Genomic DNA, 20,264 nt, shown 5'->3' with positions numbered 1-20,264 from the left:
GGATAGCTGGAAACTGCATTAATTTTCAGCGTAGACTTTTATGAATTAAAGCTGAATGTTCAGCTGAATGTTCAAAAAGGAGAGGAAGACTTGCTAGTGGTAGTTTTGTACTTTATTTGAGAAGAGAGAGCTACATAAACTATGTCAGGAGGGTACAGGTCTACACACAGTTTCATCAATCAATAAATGGAGTTGTTAACATAACACTGAGGATATGATACTTTGGAGAAGACATAGACACATGACCAAGGAATATTTACAGCTCTAACATACAATATATTTATATTTGAGAGAGAGAAATTCGTGTGCATCTGTGCACACAGATACCACTGTGTACAGGTGGTGCACGCACACGTAAATAGGTATAAAAGGCTTTAAAAAAAACCTTACATAATTCAAGAAATTAGTCTGCCTTTCATTTGCAGCAACTGACTATTTTCAAGGTGGAAATGATTCCAGTTTGTGGTGGTCTGGAGTGGAGGTTTCAGTTTGAAATCTCTGTTCTCCAACGGTCGTTGACTGAACCTGAAACAGGTTTCTGGTGTGTGGTACGCTGTGGTGGGGTGATGGCGGAGGGATGTGTGAGGTGAATGAAAGGGAGGACAGTGGAGTTATGGGGAAGAGGGGACGCACAGCCTCTGGGGCTGGGGCAGTAACACAGAGATGAAAAAAATGACCTTTGGTGATGCCATTAAATCATTCTTTATACTAAACATAAATTATTGACACAGTTTTAAAAAAATAATTTTCTGTTTCATTTCAAGGCTGGGGAGAGAGGAAGGGACAAAGCAGGGCAGGAAGGAAGGGAAGGTCTGGGGAGGGTAAATACCTCAGCACTTTAAAAGGTCCCTTGACCTCACTGCAAATCCTTAATTTAAAAAAGTCTTCTTGTAAGTCTGATTAACACTGTATCAGTCGTCCCCTTCCAGGGTAGCAGCGTGCTCAAAGCACATGATGTGGCAGGTAGGGGAGCAGCAGGGACCCTACCTTGGCCAATACCCAGATCAGGGTTCCTCATCCTCTGAGTTGGAGCCAGTGGAGGTGGGATGGGCAGGCAGAGATTACGACCACCTTGCTCTCACCAGGTTCTCCCTTGAGGGGTAACCTGGGTTGTTCCCAGCAGCGGAAAATGGTGAGTTTTGATTTGGAGAAGGGGAGACTGCAGAATGAAAAAGGTTGAGAACCAGCAATTCAGTTGCAAAATGGCAAATAGGATTCAAAAGTTGCAAAACAATCCCCAAACTAAGCGAACACATGGATTGGTGCATGGGGTAAAAAAAATCTGCCAAAAAAATTCAATTCAGCAAACATCACCAGAGGATTTGTTTTCTGCTCATGCAGACTTTCAGTGACATTAACTGAGATTAAAATAAACTGGTTTAAATGATAGTAACAACAAAAATGCCATCAAAATGTCTTCTCTATGAGATGTAGCACCATCCTCCTCTCAGTACCAGCTCACTTGCCAGAGTGAGCTGTGGGGGCCAAGCCTGCCTGCATCGTTGAAGGGCAGTTCAGCTGGGAGTAGAAGTAGTTTCCTGGAAGTTAAGTCTACACTTGCAGTTTTCTGAAGGGTGGATGTTTCTCCTTGTGGCAGGAGTGCCAGCATGTAAACCACAGTGGTTTCTCTGCCTAGGCCATCACACTGCCACACAAGCCACTGATGGACAATACTGCTTCAACACAGATGTCCTGCAGAAATCACCGGAGGCAAGTGCACAATTCAGCCCCTAAACATCATCCCAAACACAGCCTGAGGGCCCCAAGACAGCCTTCACCCAAGAAGATTGTGTATCCCCAACCTTTACCTGGGGAAACCTTGCCTCCTTGCCTGACCCAGAAGAGGCAAAAGGAGCTGTAACACTCACTGAAAGCTAAATCAGTGTTAAACTGCACAAAAATCCTTCATTTCTATTGAAATAACTTATGTAAAATAGCACTTCATTAAGACAAGGTGGGGGAGGGGGAGGTAATTTTGTGTATTTATTTATTTATTTTTGTTCTGCTTTAAGCCTATCTATATGAAGCTCTCATGCAAGAAATTGCCTCCCAGTTTAGCTGAAAATTTAAAGGACACTTCTGAAAAAAAAAAAAAAAAATAGGCAATTCTCCTTCACACAGGGAATTGGCTGGGCGTAGGCACTGAGCAGGGGGAGTGAGGGGAACTAAAACAATCTAACCTGTTTGTACTGAAACCAGAGCCATCAGAGAGCAGAATAAATGCAGTGAAAATTATTTGTAAGGGTTTGAAGCAGAGAAGGTGGGCCTGGGAGAAGCCCAGCAAAGCTGAAGGTTTGGAGAAACCTTCAGGACTCATTTAGATGAGCACAGATCATTTTGTAGTAACTGCTTCCTCACATCCATAGTTCTTCCCCAACCAGGGCTCTCTTCTGCCTCACCACAGCTCACATCTGACTTTCACTACCCTCACGATCACTGACCCTTCACTAGGAATTAAGTCCTTGCCCATTTCCTTCCTCTCCCTGTGTCCCAGCAGGCTTCCTTGCTCCCTTCCCTTAGCACCATTTGCTCTCTGAGCTCCTTATTAAATCACCTTTGCCATCCCCTGCAAGCTCATCTTTTCTGACTTCCAGATGGCCCTAAGCATCACAAATCTGGCCTTGACTCCTCATTTTCAGTATTGCCACTTGCAAGTTTTGAGGTCCTGTGTCTCAGGTGCTTCCCAGTCCTCACTGTCTCTGAGCTTCAGTCCCATAGTAGTAACTGCCAGTCACAGCTGAGGAGTACATGGGAGTTGGGATACAAAGGAAACTGCTTCTAGGAAGCAGCATGGGACGGGGGACGGGGGGGACGGGTAGCCCAACTTTCTGGTCCACTTTCCTGTCTTTTCTTCCTTACTGTAAGTTTTTCAGGGATGGAATGGGACTGCATGTTCCTGCCCAGTAGCTTCTTACCACAATTATGAAGTTCAGGAGATGTTCAGCTCTAATTTGAGAGTATATCCGCCTCAGTGTGATCCAGAAAAACAAGTGGGATGAAATCCCAGGTATGCAGGCTGAGCAAGCTGGATACTGAAGTACCTGCCTTTTTGTTGTATGTGAGATACGACTGCTTATCCATTTGGAGCCTTGCCTGTTGATGCCTGCTTTCCCTGCATGGGTCTTCATCTTTCACTGACTCTTTTCTGACAGCTCTCCATTACACAGTAATGAGGCTTTTTTACAGATTGATGTCAAAATAACTTTTAGGGGTCACACTGTCATTTATATGCCCCTTATTTTGAATTTTCCAAGAGATTTGTCTGTTTACCCTTTACCAACAGTAAATTTAGTTGATGGCCAAAGCTGAGTCACATGATGCTGCCAATAGAATAAATACACTGTTTCTAAAGGGCTAGCAGTATAGTATCTCTCCATTTGTCAAGCTGTCCCAATAGACGAGAAGATAGGAACCTTTCACAGTCCAAATTAGAGATGGAACCTTCATAAGTGGAATACCAATGCAGGAAGAAGTGGGGCAGAAAGTTTAATTCTGGAGGAAAAATGGTTCTCTCCCACATTGGATTGATTGTTTTGTGTTTTAAATCATCCCACCTCCATCACTTGAAAACAAGATACCGGCTAATGATTTCACACTAGAAAAAAGGATGGGAGAAAAGAATGAAGGAGGAGACAGCCGTGCCCTGACCGGTGTGGGCATGAGGTCCTCTGTTCCTTCAAAAGTGGAGCTCCTTCTCCAAAAGTGGAGCTCCTTCTCCAAGAGCGGAGCTCCGGGCAGGAGCGGAGCGGGCGCTGCGGGGGCGGTGGCGCTGTCCGCGGTGCTGATCCGCAGGGACGCGGCTCCCGGCGCCTGTCCGTCCGCTGAAATCTCCAGCTTACTCGGGGCTTTTTTATTATTCTTCTTGGGGACTGAACTGGTTTATCCTCATTGTGAACACTACTCGCACCAAAGAGGGTTTGCATTTAAAAAAAAAAAAAATAAAGAAAAGGGGCAAACCAGACACCTTCTACTGAAAAGGTGCTGGGCCACAAAGCTGTTGTATCATCCAGTGGGATCTGGTCTCTCTCTACCTCTCCCAAATCTGCCTCTTATCTTAATTTCAAGAAAGTCATAATCCAGGATTTGTTCTGTATTAGCAGAAGAAGGAGAAAAAGGAAATTAAAAATGAGAGGAGGTTTGTAGGATAGAGAGCTGCTCCTGTCCTGATGGCTAATGTTCTTGGTTGCCAGGGTGAATATTCTGAGTCTTTTCTCATGTACAGCAGTGGATTTTCTTGTATTATAAACCAACCAAGGCCTTTTCTGATATAATGTTTGGTTTTTTTCTTGTAGCATTTCTCTTCCTCTCTCCTGCCATTATGTTCCAAACATCATAGTGATCTTCAGTGCCTTTCAGTATCCACAGCCTTTACTGACTTCAGGCAAAGTTGTGGGTGTTGAACCCCTTCAAGGTTTAGCCTGGTGTTGCATAAGAAGGTTTAGTTACACAGCAACAACAATTCAGTCCCTTGCTGATTATTTGTATTGTCTCAATCTAGCTACATAGAATGAGGTTGGACTCGAACAGATCACAGCCGGAATCAATCCCAACCATCTCTCCAGCAATCAGAACAACCTGCTGGGAGCTGAGTAACAGCTGAATTCTTGGTGAGAGAAATTACAGGCATAAAAACAAAATCAAATAGACTCCTTGTGCTCATTCAACATTTCAAGGCATATTTATAGGTACTGCTGCATGGTGTCTTAAATATCTGAGTTTAAAAAGAAACTGGATCACTCCTGTTGGGAAAAATAATTTTTCTCTTCTGTCACTTTCACTATCTTTGTCCTTGATAGAAAAAGGGGAGAAAGACACTGAATTACACACCCATTCAGCCCCTGCCATCTCTCCTTTGGGCTGTTTGGATACCCCTGAGATGGATCTGTGAAGATAAGGAGATCTGAAGGTCATCTGAAAGTCATTCCTCAGGACTGGAGTAGGAACAAGAGAGCTGGCAGGAAGCTGCTCATGAAAAGGTGGAGGTTTCTTGCTGTATGAAGCTGGGAAGGGCCTAGTAGGTGAACAGATGACTTTGCAGTTCGGGTCCTTGTTGAGTCCCTTCCTTCTGTTTCCCTCTCCCCCTGCTCCCAAGTCTTGCTGTCACTGGAAGGAAAAGCTGAAAAGAAATCTTATCACTGATTAAAATCCCTATGTAAGAGAGGTAATTCCATGCTATTTTTTCACTTTTAGTTTCAAGAAGACAGAAGACTTGGGAAGAGAATTTTTTAGACTTTAAGACTTCAAGAGGGTCAATATTCTTCCAGAAAGTTCACAGGAAAATTGAACAATGGCTCAGCATTCATTATAGAGAGGTGAGGCAGAAAGCATATGGCTGCCAAGGCCAGCACTCTTTAATGGTCTGGAAGAAAAAAGCACTGAACAGCTAATAGTATTTTCCTTGGGAACAATAGTCAGTGTGCCTTGGGTGGGGAGGAGTCTAGGAACCAAGCTAAATCAGCACACTTGCCATTGGTCCAGGACCACAAGGAGCTAAAACCCCTCTATTGCATGCCTGAGGCTCAAGTATTGTGTAATCTCTGTAGCATAGGCATCTAGGAACCATTGTGGATAGCAGACGGCTGTTGAATGGTGAAAGCAGATAACTGAGACTCTGGGCAGTGCAAAACCAGAAGACCTCAAATCCTGCTCACAAAAGTCAGTTCTTGAGATTAAATCAAACCACCTGCCTGAGCAGAAAGGTGTCACACAGCATTGCACAAAACCAACATACTACCAGACATGGGAGGGCTCTTGTAAAAAGCTCCACCTCCCTGCCCCCCGCAACACACACACACACACACACACACACTCTGCCACATACAGAAAAAAATATCAAGGTTATGTGTTTCCTGAAACATGGTTGGCTGAATAAATACACTTACAGAGAACTCTTTGTAAAGCAATAGCAGAATGAGTAACAGTGCATCGCTACCATGGGAAATAAAAAGAAAAGTAACCCAACTGCAATTCAGCCAGAATCATTCCAAACCCCAAAGGTTGGCCTCTTTTTTTTTTCTTTAATGTGTCTGACATTTTATGGCATCAATAATGCAAACAAAGAGGAAATCATATTTGCAGAACACTAATGCACGGATGTCTAAAGCGAAATACAATACTGATTACTTTTTAAATGAAGCCACCAGGTTTTGATGTGCTGTGGTGGTTAAATTGGTCCATCAAATTCCTTCTAAAGCAAATTCCAGTCCAAAGCAACAGCTTGACCTTCTCTATAACCTTGGGTAGCCTTTTCAGCTGTATTCTGATTGGGGATAGTAAATGTTAGTCTGAAGCAATCTTCCTGATGGCCTTGATTACAGAAATGCCAGGGGCACACAACTCCATCTGAAGATGAGGGGGAACTACGGGCATGTCCCCTCTTCATAGGCTATCCAAAGCCTTTGAGAAATATAACAGTAACCCTACTACAAAGAGCTGCAGGTGAGAGGATGGGTGGGCCCTGAAAGAGATTTCTAGAAGTACTGTTGAGATTTTGTCCTTAGTGTTAGTGGCTAGTCTTTTCATCACCTGATAGCTTGTCTCTTGCCTAGAACCTCCTGCAGATGACTGCAGAGCCATGTCTGAGTATGAAAATAAGTGTATGAAAAAGGTGTGGCAAAAACACACAAACAAAAAAACTAAACACACAAAAAAATTTTCCCTTCCTCTTCTGTTTGTTTTAGATGCTAGTGTTTTTTTCACAAAGAAGTGCATCTCAGAGATGCATCTTGAGAACCACAGACAGGATTGTCTCTACCCATACAAGAGGGAGGAAGCTGTTGTGGTCCTGCCTGGGAAATCTTGCTGCTCCACCTACTCTTACAGCAAAAGACAAAAGGGCTTGGGGTCTGGTCTATGCTTCCAACTTAACAGGGGGAGCATTCAGTTCAGCAGTCAAGAGACTTCTTTTGCAATGTCCTCTGACTTGCACTGAAAGAACTGTGTGAACTTCTTTAATTCATGCAGTTTTGGCTTGGTAGACAGAGTTAATAGTGTGCCTGTGGGCTGCTGGGTCGGATTGGATGCTGTCGACTCACATCAGCTGGGAATTTGTCTGCCATTTAGTCCTGGATCACGTCTGATCAGAGCACTGTGTGTGGGGATTGTATGTGTTGGAGTTAATCAGTGCAAGCAGCTAATTGTCACTGGTTAACTAGTGCCTTTTAATTAGGACCGTGTTGCTGGGTGGATACGTGAAGGGAACTGTTTGTCACTGGCAAAAAATGTCAGCCGTGTGATGTAAACCTCTTTGGGAAATTAAAAAAAAAATTACATGCTGGAGCTACTGTCACTTTAGCAGGGTAGAAAATCAGTTTCAGCAGAACTGGCCTGGATGAGGTTAGAGTCACACTCTGCTGGGGTCAAAAATGATAGCAACTGCTCCCCGACCCTTTCTCCTGTGCAGAAGGGTGGGACACTATGGGCTTCAGCTGGGATTTACAGGAGATACCCCACATGCATTACAATGAGCTTTGCTGTAAAATTCACTGCACAGAGGTTAATCTAGATGTCAACATTGCCTGACAGCAGTGAAATTACTCCGGGGCAGTGCTCCTTCTGAAGTCTTAATATAACAGTCAATTCCATCCTGCCTGCAGGAAATGAAAGTTTTCTGCTTTGTGTGCGGAATCATTCGGCACCAATTTTCTCACTGTTTGAAGTCCAAACTGTTTGTGGTCTTGGGATTCACCTCACATTAAGACTTTCACTTCATTTAAAAACTCTGCTAGTCAAGTCCTGAGAACTGCAAGGACAGGAGCTGCACAGGGAGAAAAAGAAGAGGGCAGGGGAGAGAAATCTTATCTCACCTACCACATTGAAATCAAACAGCTTCACCAGCTCTCTGTGCTCTGAAAAGGGAGTGAATGCAGAAACTCAGCTATCTAAGTATCAAGGAGCAAAGATTGGGGAGGTTGGAGGCCAGCAGAGAGCGAGAGAAAGCATGCAAGAAGACACTCAGGCCCCTAGGGCTATGATTTTCTTTAGAGGTATTTCAGTCCTTCCCTGCTGGGACCTTGTCCTAAGAAGCCAGTAGTTCAGCAGTTAAACACTCCCTCAGAACAACTGCTCAAGTTTTCAGCTCTAGGATCAGTTGCTTGTGCTGGGCGGGAGATCGGTTCCCATAGAGGACTCCTGATGGTGTGAGGAAGCAATGGTTACATTTGTTGTGCCTCCTTTCCCCTTGGAGAGATGCTAAAATTGTGGGAGGAGGGACCAATGGTCATTCCTTTAGTCTGAAAAGACCTGTTGGATTGAGTCTGTGAGAAACTCAAGCCATCGAGATGAAACCAACCTATCAGTTCACTTAGCTCATCCCCTGAAGAAAGCTGTAAGATTGTGTCCTTCTTTCTCTTTGGTGTCTTATCTCTTTCCTCAGTTCAGTTTTTCAAAGTTGCAAGCAATAGGACTCGTATCACTTCTCTCAAGGAGCCATTTCATGGCTCAGTAGTGTGCTGGTAAGGAATAAGAGGCACAGGAGAGACGGAATGCTCCTGCATTCCTCTTGGAGCAGCGACTGACGTCTCTGCCTGTGTCATTTATGACACTGCCAGCCAGAACGGATGTTTTGAAAACACCCGCTTTCTCCAGGCTTGAAACACAGTATCCCTGAGAGCAGGGAGAGCAGCGAAGGGAAAAGATTTTTTAGGACTTAGCAGCTACTTAAAGAAACATTAAATGCATACTGATGTAAGAGATGCCTCGTCACAGGGGTGGGACAGGCACCTTAGAGTTAAGCAAGTTTGTCTACTCCTGGCAAGAGAGGGGAATTTTCTCTTTTTCTGTTTTTGGTATTCATTTGGAGACAGCACTGTTCTGCCAAGACTCCATGACCCTACCATCCGTCAGAAAGCCACTGCAGCTGAATGGAGAATAAGTGTTTTGGATTGTGTCAAAGCATGCCCGTGCCTGCTGAGTCTCATAGCAGAGGAGCCCTGTTGATGTCCATAGCTTTCCAGCTATCAGAGGAGCCACTACAGCATAGTATCACAGCCAGGATCCCATTTATTCAGCTTGCTTATCCTCACTGTTGCCTTACGAGCAGAGAACACACCTACAGCTGTTACAAAAACATGGGATACGAGCCATGGCTGTAGTGGTTCAGCTGCTTCCTGGCCAGATCAGGAAGCAAAGATGGACATATGATGCGCCAAAAATTCAGCTACTTGCATTGCCTTTTCATTGGGAGTCACAGTTGGGCAAAGGATGTAGACACTCCCTGGGGGCAGAGGGGGGAAATGAGAAAGATTTAACAAAACTTCTTAAGATGACATTGCTGAACAAAATACTGTCTCCATGCAGACTGGCACATAAATACCTGCTGATCAAGTGTTCAGAACTACTTCTGGTTTCATGGGCTTGCGGTGACCCAGGTCTGCGTTCTTCAACCCATATCCTGAGCTCAGGGAAACTCATGGATTTGCGTTCTGGGAAATAAGAGCCTTTCACATGAAAGGAAACAGCTCATGTAGTATTATACTTCTGTGTGTGGCCCTGAAAAAACATAATTTTTTCAGGCCTTCTTTTAGTTGTATTTTCTTGTAGTAAAAAAAAAAATCATAAAAAAGCACAAACCCTAGTGATTTTGTTTTCTGCCTTTTGTTTTTCTTTTATTGGTTTCTGTCTCCTTTTTAATCCAGCATTTGCCCAGTGTTATAGCTAACTTTTCCTGGAGCTCTAGTATGTTGCTATTTTCTTTTGTTTTTTGCTTGTATCCACAGTGCTACTTAAAATTCTACGCCACACTCCCGAAACCAGTCTCGATTTCCCAACCCAAGATACTCACTTGCCTTCTAAAACCCCCTTTCCCTTTCCTTGGCTTTTTTATTTCCCCACACATTTTCTCACCTTGTTCCACCCACTCCTGGGGACAAGCAGACAGCTCAAAGCTCACGATGTCTCTCAAGCAAGCAGCCTCTCTAAAGGCACTCCAGATTTTTCACATTTGTCTGTGCAGCACATGTTCCCAGAGTCACCTGTCTGCAATTCAACACCCTGTGGACCCCAGGACAGGCCTGAAATGAGACAGCCCAGGCTCTTTGTCACTCCCAAAATACACGCATTGAGGGACATTTGAAAAGACCAGATGGGCAAGCTTTGTGGGAGACAGGGTGAACTTTCAGTCTGGCAGATCATTGTGTCTTCCCTTAGCTACATTTCAGCTTTCATCTTGCAACCTGACAGACTGGGGTGCAAGGAAAAGTGATGGCTGGAGAAGACAAGACAGGTCACTGATGAGCCCCTAAGGCTGGAGTCACAGTTACTGCCCACAGTTTGCAGCCCTGGCATGCGATTGCCATCCGTACCGTGAACCAAAATAGCACCTTCACCTCCAAGAAAGCATCACCTCAGTGACACCCTTGGGTGACTGAGTTGGTGCTAACAATTTTAATTTTTAAGGAGCAGGACACAGCTGGGACAGGGAAGACCCAATGACCCCTTCTCAGCAGTGCTCAGACCAACGTTCCTCCCAGCTTCCTTTCACAAGCCCCTTGAGAAAACTGCAGATGGAAGAGGTTGGGTGGTGGGAACATCTGCCTGGGCATGCTGGGGATTAGGCCTGACTTGCCCCACAGCTAAGTGAGACCTGTTGGTGTTCTCAGGCAGCAGGGATAGTTCTCTCCTCTTAGTGAGGCAGGGCAATGATAAGTATCTCTCTTGGAAATGCAGAAGGAGCATGAACTCATTTCTCTTTGCCTCCAAACAGTCCCCACACTCAGATTTATGGCACTCGGTGAGGTTTTCCCTCCAAACTTGCTCTTCCTCCTCCCCTCACATGCAGTGGGGCGGTGGCAGGGCCACCCCAGAGCCCCTCTTCCTACAGGGAAGAGCACCATCACCCGTGCTGACGGGAAGATCCTCTTCTGGTCCAGGGAAGGTGCTTCTGGAAATGAGGTCTCAGGATGTTCACCAGGAACTCAGCACAGCTGCTTTAGCTCTTCCCCTCCAAAACTGTCATGCCAAAAAGGGATGTAGCAGTTTCCATCATGTCTTCGAACGTAAAACAACCTCCTCCTCCCTCCCAACAAACCTCCATCCAGCACCAAGAGGCTAAGGGGCATAAAGCAGCAGCAGCAGCAGTCGGGGAGACGTCACACCGCAGAACTGCAGCTTATCCTGCTCTTCTGAGCAATTGTTCACAATTAACTTTGACAAAAGGACCTTTTTCCGAGGCACTCACTGCACTTGGTGGGGCTAACAGTAAAGCAGTCAGACAGCCTGAACCTTGGTCTCAGCCACTTCACATCTTCTGGGGACCCATCTCCTTCCCTTTCACAGACCACTTATTCCTAACCATGCAGCACCAAGGCTTGGTGTCATGCTCAACTCCTGAGCTCGCCTCACTGTCATAACCATACAAAGAGGTGGCAAAAGGGACAGGGTGGTGGTGCTGGGGAGGAGGGGAAGGAGGAAAGAAGGAAGGAAAGGAGGATGTAGCTGCTGTGCAGAATGGTGACAGGGCAATCTTATCAAACATGGGAACACAGTGTCCGTAGGTGATTTGACAGTGTAAAGGCCCGTGACATTGGCCAAAAAGAGAAATGAGAGCATGAGAGTGAGAGGGGTGGACAAAGTGGTGGCCTTGCACAATCTGGCGCAGCGTCTGGCAGCCACAAAAGCAAGAAGCCATTTGGGGTAAGAGACAGGCAGCCCCAGGGAAGGGTTTTCTTTGGAGACACTGGGCCATTAACAGCCATCACTTGTTCTCCCCTTGTACAGAATCTCCAATCCTTTCAGCCAAAGCAGCCTCCATACAAAGTGAGCCAGGCCAGAGCTAGCAATCCTTCAACCAATCTTTTTCACTTCCAAATGTGGACCTAAGTAGGCAGATGAGGAAAACTAGATGTCCTCCCCCAAAGGAGCAAGATCCTGCTATTGAGGTGTGGCATGGTATGTTGTTCCTGTGTGCTGACTCCTGGCACCGGTCCACACCCTTGTCCCTGACCATGCCATCTTTGGTGTCCATGCTGTGAGCTGCTGGTGCCTGTTCAGCGGCCGGCCGTCCAGCCTCCATTGGCACGAGCCTGTCCCACTAGCCCAGGTCTCTCTAACATGCAGAGGAATGTTACCTCCTTACTCCCACATGGTTACTGCCACCCATCATCTCCCACCCCAAGCTTGCACTGCTCTTTACACAAGCACAGAATAAACCCACAGCCACTGCTGCCACCACAAACCTCCTTGTAGCAGTGTCCCCTGCCCCTGTCTGAAACCATGAGCCAGGTCATGCCAGAGCCATGGGCAGGAGGCAGAGATTGGCAAGAGACAAGGGGGATGAGGAGAGGATGTAAAATCTTCCCCTTTCAGTAGCTGGCCATAATCAGGTCTCAGTCAGAGTCACCCATCTCGCCTTGCATCCTGGCGATGAATACTACCCTGGCCATGGGGAAGGAGCCAAGATCCCTCCTCCATCTCCTCTCCCCCAATCCGCATTCCCTTCCAGGCAAGCGCCACATCCAAGCAGGCTATTTTTGTGCCGGTGGTTGTTGCCTTCTCAAAATTGCTTTGACAATGCCTGTGGCGCCCGCTCCCTGCCTCCTGAGAGCAGCTGCCAAACTGAGGTCCCCCCTCATCCTCGATTAGCCACAGGAAAAAACCAACCCAGAAAGGTTTTATATTCTCATCCCAGTCTGGAGGGATGGGATTCAGTGTCTGACTCAGCCTTTCTCCAGGGCAGGATTATTTCCTGCTGGAGGGTGATGGGCTATAGGGAGGATGCTTCTGTCTCTCCCTCCCTGTCCCCACCACCCGCTGTCGCTGCCCGTCAGGCCTATATCCTCATTGAGATGCAAGGCTGGCTGCTGCGGCCATCCGCTGAGCCGTCTGCTCCTGAAGGCACCTTCCCCTCCTTCCCCCCCTTCTCCCGGGGCTGCCTGTGGAGCTATTCTTCAGCCTCTGCATTTCACAACAGCTCAAAGGCAGATGCATCAATCCTTTCAGGGGATGGGGACGTGAGGAGAATGGCAAGGGGGCTGCAGGCAGGTGTTGGTAGGTTCCCAGCCATCTTGCAAGCCTTGTCTCCCTCCCTGTCCCCCTCTGGCTTGTGCCTGAGGCTTGGACTGAGGCATGGGACAGGGATGGGGAAGGGCAGAGGATGGGGAGGAATAGTGCTGGGATATGTTGACCCCATGGGCATGCCCAGCCAGAATGCAGGCACGTTCCCAGCTGTCTGCACACTGCAGCCTTTCCCCCATGAGGGGAGCAGGGATCCAACCCTGTCAACTGAAGGTTTACATCAGGGACGAATTTGGCCCTGGTGCAGACAGCTGGGGGAGGGGGAACAACCCCATGGCCAGTAGCAAACATGAAGGGTGGGGAGAAAAAGGAGGCGTGGGGATGGCGGGGGGTTGTTCCTCCCAAAGTCGCCACCTGCGCTGGGTGCCCTGGACGAAGCACTCCTGTCTCGCACGCTGAAATGGGTTGGGGATGATTCAGGACCGGGTCTCCAGGACCCCGCCTTGACTCTTTCACACAGCTGCTTTGGTCCCGCTGCTCTCCCAGCCCTGGCAGCAGGGGCAGGAGGGAGGTCTGGGTTAGGCCGGCTCGCCGTCACGGCAGGGTGGTTTGTTCCTGGTGTGTGTTTTACCCGTAGGTGCCACAATCCTTTGACTGTGTGTTTGAAAGCCTTGAGTCTATACATTTAAGAACCAACAAATTAGAAAAATTGTCCTGAAATGTTGGAGGGAGGAAAAAGGCAGGAAGGCAGAGAGGGATGGGGAAGGACTTAGAGGAAGGGAGGGAAGGGGTTGGTAAAAGAGAGTTCATCCAGGGGCACTGCCCTGGCTTTGTGCCCATCACCTGTGGGCTGGGAAAGAGCAAGGGGGGCAAGGACGAAAAGGGAGGACTGATTTCAAACATTCAGTGCATATCATACAACCAGAGCAAGGCTTTCCTCCCGGGGCTCCTACCCGGAATGGCATTGCTGCCGTAGCCAGTCTACAGCCCTGCCCAGCAGCCCGAATCATACTCACAGCAGGGTTACAATTCACTGCTTCATTGCTTGGGGGAAAGATACTTTCTCCTTTCTTTCTTTTTTTTTTTTTTAATTATATATATCTTTTTAAGTACTTTTTTCTCCCTTTTTTGTTTCTTTTTTTTTTTAAAGTCTTATAATTTTCTGTAACAGCAGCTTCTTTCTGTATTGGTGTGGAAGTTATATAGAGAGAGATATCTATAAATATATATAAGCCAAACTGCCTTACAGGTTGTTGTTTTGTGGGATTTTTGTTGGTTTGCTTTTCGTTTTGTTTTTTTCAGTGTTGTATGTGTAGCAGGCACTTGAGTTTATATGAAGATGTTTGCTTGGGAGCTGAGGGGCAAAGGACTTGGGAGGGGGAGAGGGAAGGAAGGACGGAAGGAAGGAGCAGGGACTTCCAACAAGTGGCCACTGCTAGCCAAGGATGTCCAGGTAGATTGGTGTGGCCTTGCCCAGAGCATGAAGGATCTTGTAGATCTCCTTGATGTTGAGCCGTTGCTGAGGTTCTCTCTGCCAGCAGCCCAACATGATGTCGTAAACCTCCTTGGGGCAGACTCGAGGCCTTTCCAAAACTCGGCCTTGGGTAATGCATTCAATGACCTGAAAGAAAGAAAGTAAACGTTGAACACCAGTCAGGCAGTTCCTGGAGGATGTCTTGTCCCAGCTACTTCTTGGCTGATGTGGTAACGTTTAGTGAATGGGAGCACTGAGAAGCCAAGAGGTCTGCAGATCCTCAGCGCTCACCTGTTTGTGTGTTGTTAATGATAATTACACAGCGAAAAGTTTGTCTCCAGCTGTAGTCTTGTAATTCCCAAAAACCTTCCCCATTTGACACCTACCTACCTCAATGCGCTCTCCAAACAGGAGGTCAGAAGCAAAAAAGAAATAAAGTTTCAACTTATGATGTCAGTTTTTCCTGCTAATTGAAGAAGGAAAAAAAGCCTTAAAACCCCCAAGCTGAAGTAATATTTTGCACAGCCAAAATGGTATTTTTCTTCTCTGAAAATCAAGAGTCCTTTCCATTGCAAAGCCCAGGAGAGTTCTACAAGGGAGAGTTCAGAGCATCTTTTCCTACCTCCATCTCCAAAGGCAGCTTTGCCTCATTTTGACATAGAAAAGCATCTGAAAGAATGAAATTTCGTCTCAAATCACATCTGTGATGGAGAAAAAAAATTTGCAGTGCTAACACTGTTCTGGGTCAGGTTGGTGCTGCTAATGAGAGAAATGTGAGCTCTTGGATAGCATTAAAGTCTCTTCCGAGGGATGCCATTGGAAAGGACTCCCCTAAGTGTCTGTTTGTGTTTTGTTCACCAGAGGAATGGATGCAAAGGGAAGGGGGGTATGATTTGTCAGAGAGCTGCTATTACCGTCTGGCCTCCTTGGTTGGAGTTGATGAGTCCCAGCATTGCAGTGTGCGAGTGACCTGCCACGCTCTGCAGATAAACACAGATCCCAGCAGTGTGTTGAGGGAAGCCACCCAGCAAGGGGTGTTTGGAATTTATCGTTTATGAATAATAATGGGCCTGCCACACAGCTCAACGGATACTTATCGCTTTGTTGTTTGCATATAAATACAGAGGGGAGAGATTAGGACCTGCTGAAAGCGGGGTTAGGAAGGCGCAGCATGCAGAGAAGCCTGCATGGCATAAAGCTGCTGGCAGTGGTGACTTGTGCAAGGAGGTGAGTTATGGTTTCTGACAGGACATCCTGGACAAGCACAGGAGCCCTGTGCTGGGCCCTTTCTCTCCAGGGCAAAGGAAGGGCATAGACAGAAGTTAATGGACTGGCTGAGGCTTTCAGACGAGGTGGTGCCCTGCCTCATTCCTCTGCTCAGGCAGGGTCTCTTCCACCCTTGAAAAAAACTGCTAAAAATGCTCTGAGGGTATGAGGGCATCCAGATGCCACAGGAGGGAGCGGGCATCCCAGCTTTGCTAATGTCCACACTCAGCAGCAGCAATGCTGGACCAGCCTAGTGATTGCTCACCATCCAGTCCTGGCAGTCCGGAGCTTGGCACAGACTCAGTTAACCTGCCTCTCCATGGGGCTTTGCAGCTGCAGCCAGGCTGCTGCTGAGACTTGCTCCGATGCCTCACCATCCAGGAGCTGGTGGAGGTGTCACTCCTTTGCAGCCACCCGGGTTCTGCCCACCTCTCCAGAAATTGTCAAAAATGAGCCAGATGAGAGCTACTGTGGCTCCCTCCCACCAGGAAAGCATGGTCTGGGGTGGGAGTCCTCAGCTCTCAGAAAGAAGTGGATAGAGAAAGGAAAGGAAAAGATTTTTTCCACAGATAATAGCAAAGCCAATACAGCTGTATCTGCAGATTTTAACCAGCCCTTCTCCCTCAAGGTTAGGGGTGACTATTCTCAGTCCTACTGCCCTGCAAAGGAAACTGAGACAGAAAGCATGGGGATAGCTGAGCTGTCATATTCCAGCATGCCTATCACCCATGTACAAGCTACATGTGCTCACTTGTGTGTGTTTGTATTTAGCCTCCCAGGGAAATGCAAGAGCAGCTCATTAAATAGCGTGACAAATAACTTCTGTCGCTGTCGATTCCATTGTTTGTGTCTCTAAAATGTTTGCGTGTGCTACTTTGGGATATACAGTCAGGCCCCATTGAGCACACGAATGGGCAAGTATTAGAGCTGTAAAGCAACACCTTGGATTTGCCATCTCTGCAACTCACTTAATTAAGGGATCTGTATCCAGAAACCAGAAAATGCACATTTCTCATTATAAAAGGTGGAATTTCTGAAATCCATTAGATACACAGTAGGATAAAAATGTGCAAGGTTCCCACACACTGCTATGTCAATGCATCTTGTTCCTCTTCTATAATACCCCCTGCTATTCTGAGCAAAAATCTACCAATGCATTTCTGCTGATGTGCCTCAAACCTCAGCTCTGACGCTCTGCTAATCCCAGGCAGCCTTCCCTCAACATTTTTACAGTACAGCCCTACAATGATGGGCTGCAACTTTTGCTATTCAAAGAAATAACAAGGACGAACCAGCTCCTTGGATCCCACCCTCAAGGAACTGGGTCAAACCATATAATAGATATCCCTATGGGGAAAAGTCCCACAGAAATGTGCCACATGCTATATAACAGGCTTCAAACACTTTCTCATAAACTGAAGACTGCAGTAAGAGAGAGATTCAGCTATAAAGTAAGGAGAAAGAGAGCAGAGGAAATACAGGGGATGACAATAACTTAGAGCCCAGCAGTAATTTGGGTATCCTCAGTTCTGGCAGCACCCCAAGAGTTTGTCAGATGTGGCTGTTATGGACGTATGTCAGGAACTTAGAAGGGAGAGACTGAGGATGAGCCAGTACCTGGCTTTGGCAGAGCCCTTTGATTCCTGCATGCCTCAGTTTCCCCAGCTCTTAAACAGAGACAAAGCCATGGGAGTGCCAAGGAGGGGACCATCTATGTATGAACTGCTTTGCAAGCAATCTGGAAAGGAGAGATGGTAAAAAGTACAGTTTCCGGCTGAGGTGTCCCAGCACTGTTGTACCTCTGTGTTTGAGAGCTGAAACCAGGGCTGCTTCCCATACGTGAAGATCTCCCAGAGGATCACCCCGAAGCTCCAGACGTCACTCTCTGTTGTGAACTTCCTGTACATGATGCTCTCCGGAGGCATCCAGCGGATAGGCAGCATGGTGTGTCCTCCAACCTGGGTGAGGGCAAAGGCACAAGGAAATCTGAGTGATGAGAGCCCTGAGGAAGGGGTCAGCCGTGACGTGATGTGGACAAACTCAGGGCATCCCTGTGAGCTACATCAACAAGGAGCTGTTCAAAAAAGCTGGGCTGGCTACTGCCTCCCCGACCGCCCATGGGCTTGCCCGCCAATCCCACCTGGTTAACATGATGGATAGGGAGTGAAATGTATCAAGATAAATGATGTTCTCTCCTCCCAAAATGGGCTTGTAAAGAAATCAAATGACAAAATGCCAAGAGCATACTCCAGCCCAACAGCCTGATGAACCAGGAGGCAAGACAAGAGACAGTGTTCAGCAAAGTATTGTGCTGAGTTTTGCAGGGCCTCAGTGCTCTGAGGCACCCACCAGAAATACAGCATGAAGTTTGTCTCTCTTCGGTAAGGCTTTGTAAAAGCCACGCACAGGCATCTGCACATCACCTAATTGCATGAAAGATTTTGTGCTCATAAAACTGTGCTACAGGCCTTTTCAAAGAGTGCTTTGAATATGTAAATGACTGCAGGACCGCACTGCAAAAAGGCGGTCTGTTTGTAAAGAACAGGCTCTTACAGGCAGGGATATGCCCGGCATTTAATGGAGGCAGGAAAGCCAGACCCTTTGGAGAGTTTGGAAATGGAAGAGCCCATGGGCAAAGTCCCATTGGGGTATGCCAAGCCAGGGCAAGGCACTTTCTCAGTCAGGGTCTACCTTTCTCTAGGGCACGTGAATCCAGTAGGTATACAGCAGGTTTGCAGCATACATGCAAACAGTTTGAAAGCAGATGAATTTACCTTTGGATTCACTAGAGATTTCTAAACAAGTGTCTCTGAGCAGGACAAGTTTTTCTCTGTTCTGTCTTTCTACATAAGAAGCACCATCTGTGGGGAAATAGCTAATTGATAAGACCAGCCGGTGCTGGAAGCAATATGGCTGCAAGTCTCCAGCATTAGTTTCTGCTGAGGGTAAAATGTCTGAGGTTTTAGTGGTGATGAGAAAGAGTGCTTTTTTGGTACCACTTGGAAGACTGCTTGTCTCATTACGGACACCAAAAAAGCAAGTGCTAATAACTTTGTAGCAGTGCAACCAAATCAAACAGGCAGAAATCTCTCTGGTCCTATGACGACGGATCAGGGAGAAGGTATCTGGTATCTAGGTTTCCAGCACATGTATCGCTATTCAAAATAATGAGATTGTTGCGCTTGCTTGGATGAAAATATTTCTTGTACCAACAAAAGCTCTCCTCCGAGCTGCCAGTTTTCCCAAGCTGCCACACGTTTCTTTGCCTGATTAAAGCAGAACTAGCGTGGGGAAGGGTCAGTATAGAGACACGCTGCAGTGCTTAGAAGCAAAAGGAATGGTGCCGGGGAGGTGTGTTGGACTAGGGTGTGAAATGGGTAAGATGTTTAGCAGGCTTTCTGCACGGAGGGTGCAAGTCAGACTTCTCTGGGGTTTGGCAGAATTTGGACCTGGGCTTGTAGCGTTGTACTCAGAGGTCTGCAAACCAGCCCTTTTTCTAACTCTGAAACAGCCTCTTTCTACAAAAAAGAGAAGGGATTTTAAAGGTTTCCGGAATATCTTTCTTTCCTAAGTGCAGAAGCACTCAAAACTGTGATGCATGAAGATAAAAAGCTCATTGCAGCTCTACACCTCCTATTTAGAAATGGCTTGGCTGGCGTGTTCTGAGCTTGCTGCTCTGAACTCCCAAGAATGTTCTCCCATAATGGAAATGGAAATATGCTTTTCTTTGTTTGTTCCTTTGAACCCTGGCTGCAATTTTAGCTCTTCCCTGCATTCCCAGCTTTTACAAGTTGCTTTCCCTTCTTGTGAAGGGCTCTCAGGAAATGTTATCGACAGAACAGGACATACATCAAACTTGATTGTTGCAAAAACTGTTTTATGCTAATGCTTATTTTATTCTCCTTTAAGTAGCACTAACTCTTCAGTTTTCCAGCAATCTCAAAATGATTACTTATTGCAAAGCTCTCTATATTTGCAATATCCTGAATCTTGCAGGATCGTTTGAGATTACAGGTAATACAACATATTGAGCACACTTAACTCCCTTTTGAACAGGTCTTACAACAGTTCAGAATCTATGAACCAGGTCCTCAGCTTACACAAACAGTATTAGCAGTTTTGCTTGAATGGGAGCACCCTGATTTACACCACTTGAGAATCTGGACCTGAAAACAGAACAGAGAAGCTAGTAGTCCCATTTCAGTTCTAATAAGCTAAAATAAAGTTGAGGTCTTTGGTCTCCTCTAGACACATTCTGGTGAAGAACTGTCAGTCAAGTGACATACACAGTTAACAGTTGTCTCAAGGATGTGACGACACGGTCTTGTCTTAACTCATATGGTAGAGTCCAGGGACTGCCAAAGCATTCCTCTCAGCCCTATCTGTCATGTGAGACATATCTTTTACTAAAAATTAATCTGGTAATAATTAATAATCAAACTAATTTTGGGGGGAAAAAAAAACCCAAGCAACACTCAAAAATATGTGGATCCTAAAATACGGCTCAGCTATGCTCATAGATGAGGAGGTATTCTTTGCAGAGGTACTTTTTGCATCTCAAACAAGGTGCCAC

The 20,264-nt window shown here is 46.5% G+C and overlaps 1 protein-coding gene across 5 annotated transcripts in view; it reads right to left on the bottom strand.

Moving 5' to 3' along the window:
• Positions 1 to 163: 163 nt before the first annotated feature.
• NTRK3 (neurotrophic receptor tyrosine kinase 3) overlaps positions 164 to 20,264 on the bottom strand; it is a 231,968-nt gene continuing 211,867 nt past the window's right edge. For all 5 annotated transcript variants that reach the window (XM_009470065.2, XM_087743749.1, XM_087743748.1 and 2 more), the window contains 2 exons: positions 17,491 to 17,649; positions 164 to 14,572 (listed from right to left, as the gene is read on the bottom strand). In XM_009470065.2, the coding sequence (XP_009468340.1) occupies positions 14,387 to 14,572; positions 17,491 to 17,649 (345 nt within the window). In that variant the 3' untranslated portion in view covers positions 164 to 14,386. The remainder of the gene's footprint in view (positions 14,573 to 17,490; positions 17,650 to 20,264) is intronic.

This window comes from Nipponia nippon, unplaced genomic scaffold (assembly GCF_047370975.1).
Source record: "Nipponia nippon isolate SJK-2023a ecotype South Korea unplaced genomic scaffold, ASM4737097v1 scaffold_9, whole genome shotgun sequence".
Lineage (NCBI taxonomy): Eukaryota > Metazoa > Chordata > Aves > Pelecaniformes > Threskiornithidae > Nipponia > Nipponia nippon.
The sequence above is the reverse complement of the archived record's forward strand: the minus strand, read 5'-3'. Positions and strand labels throughout refer to the sequence as shown.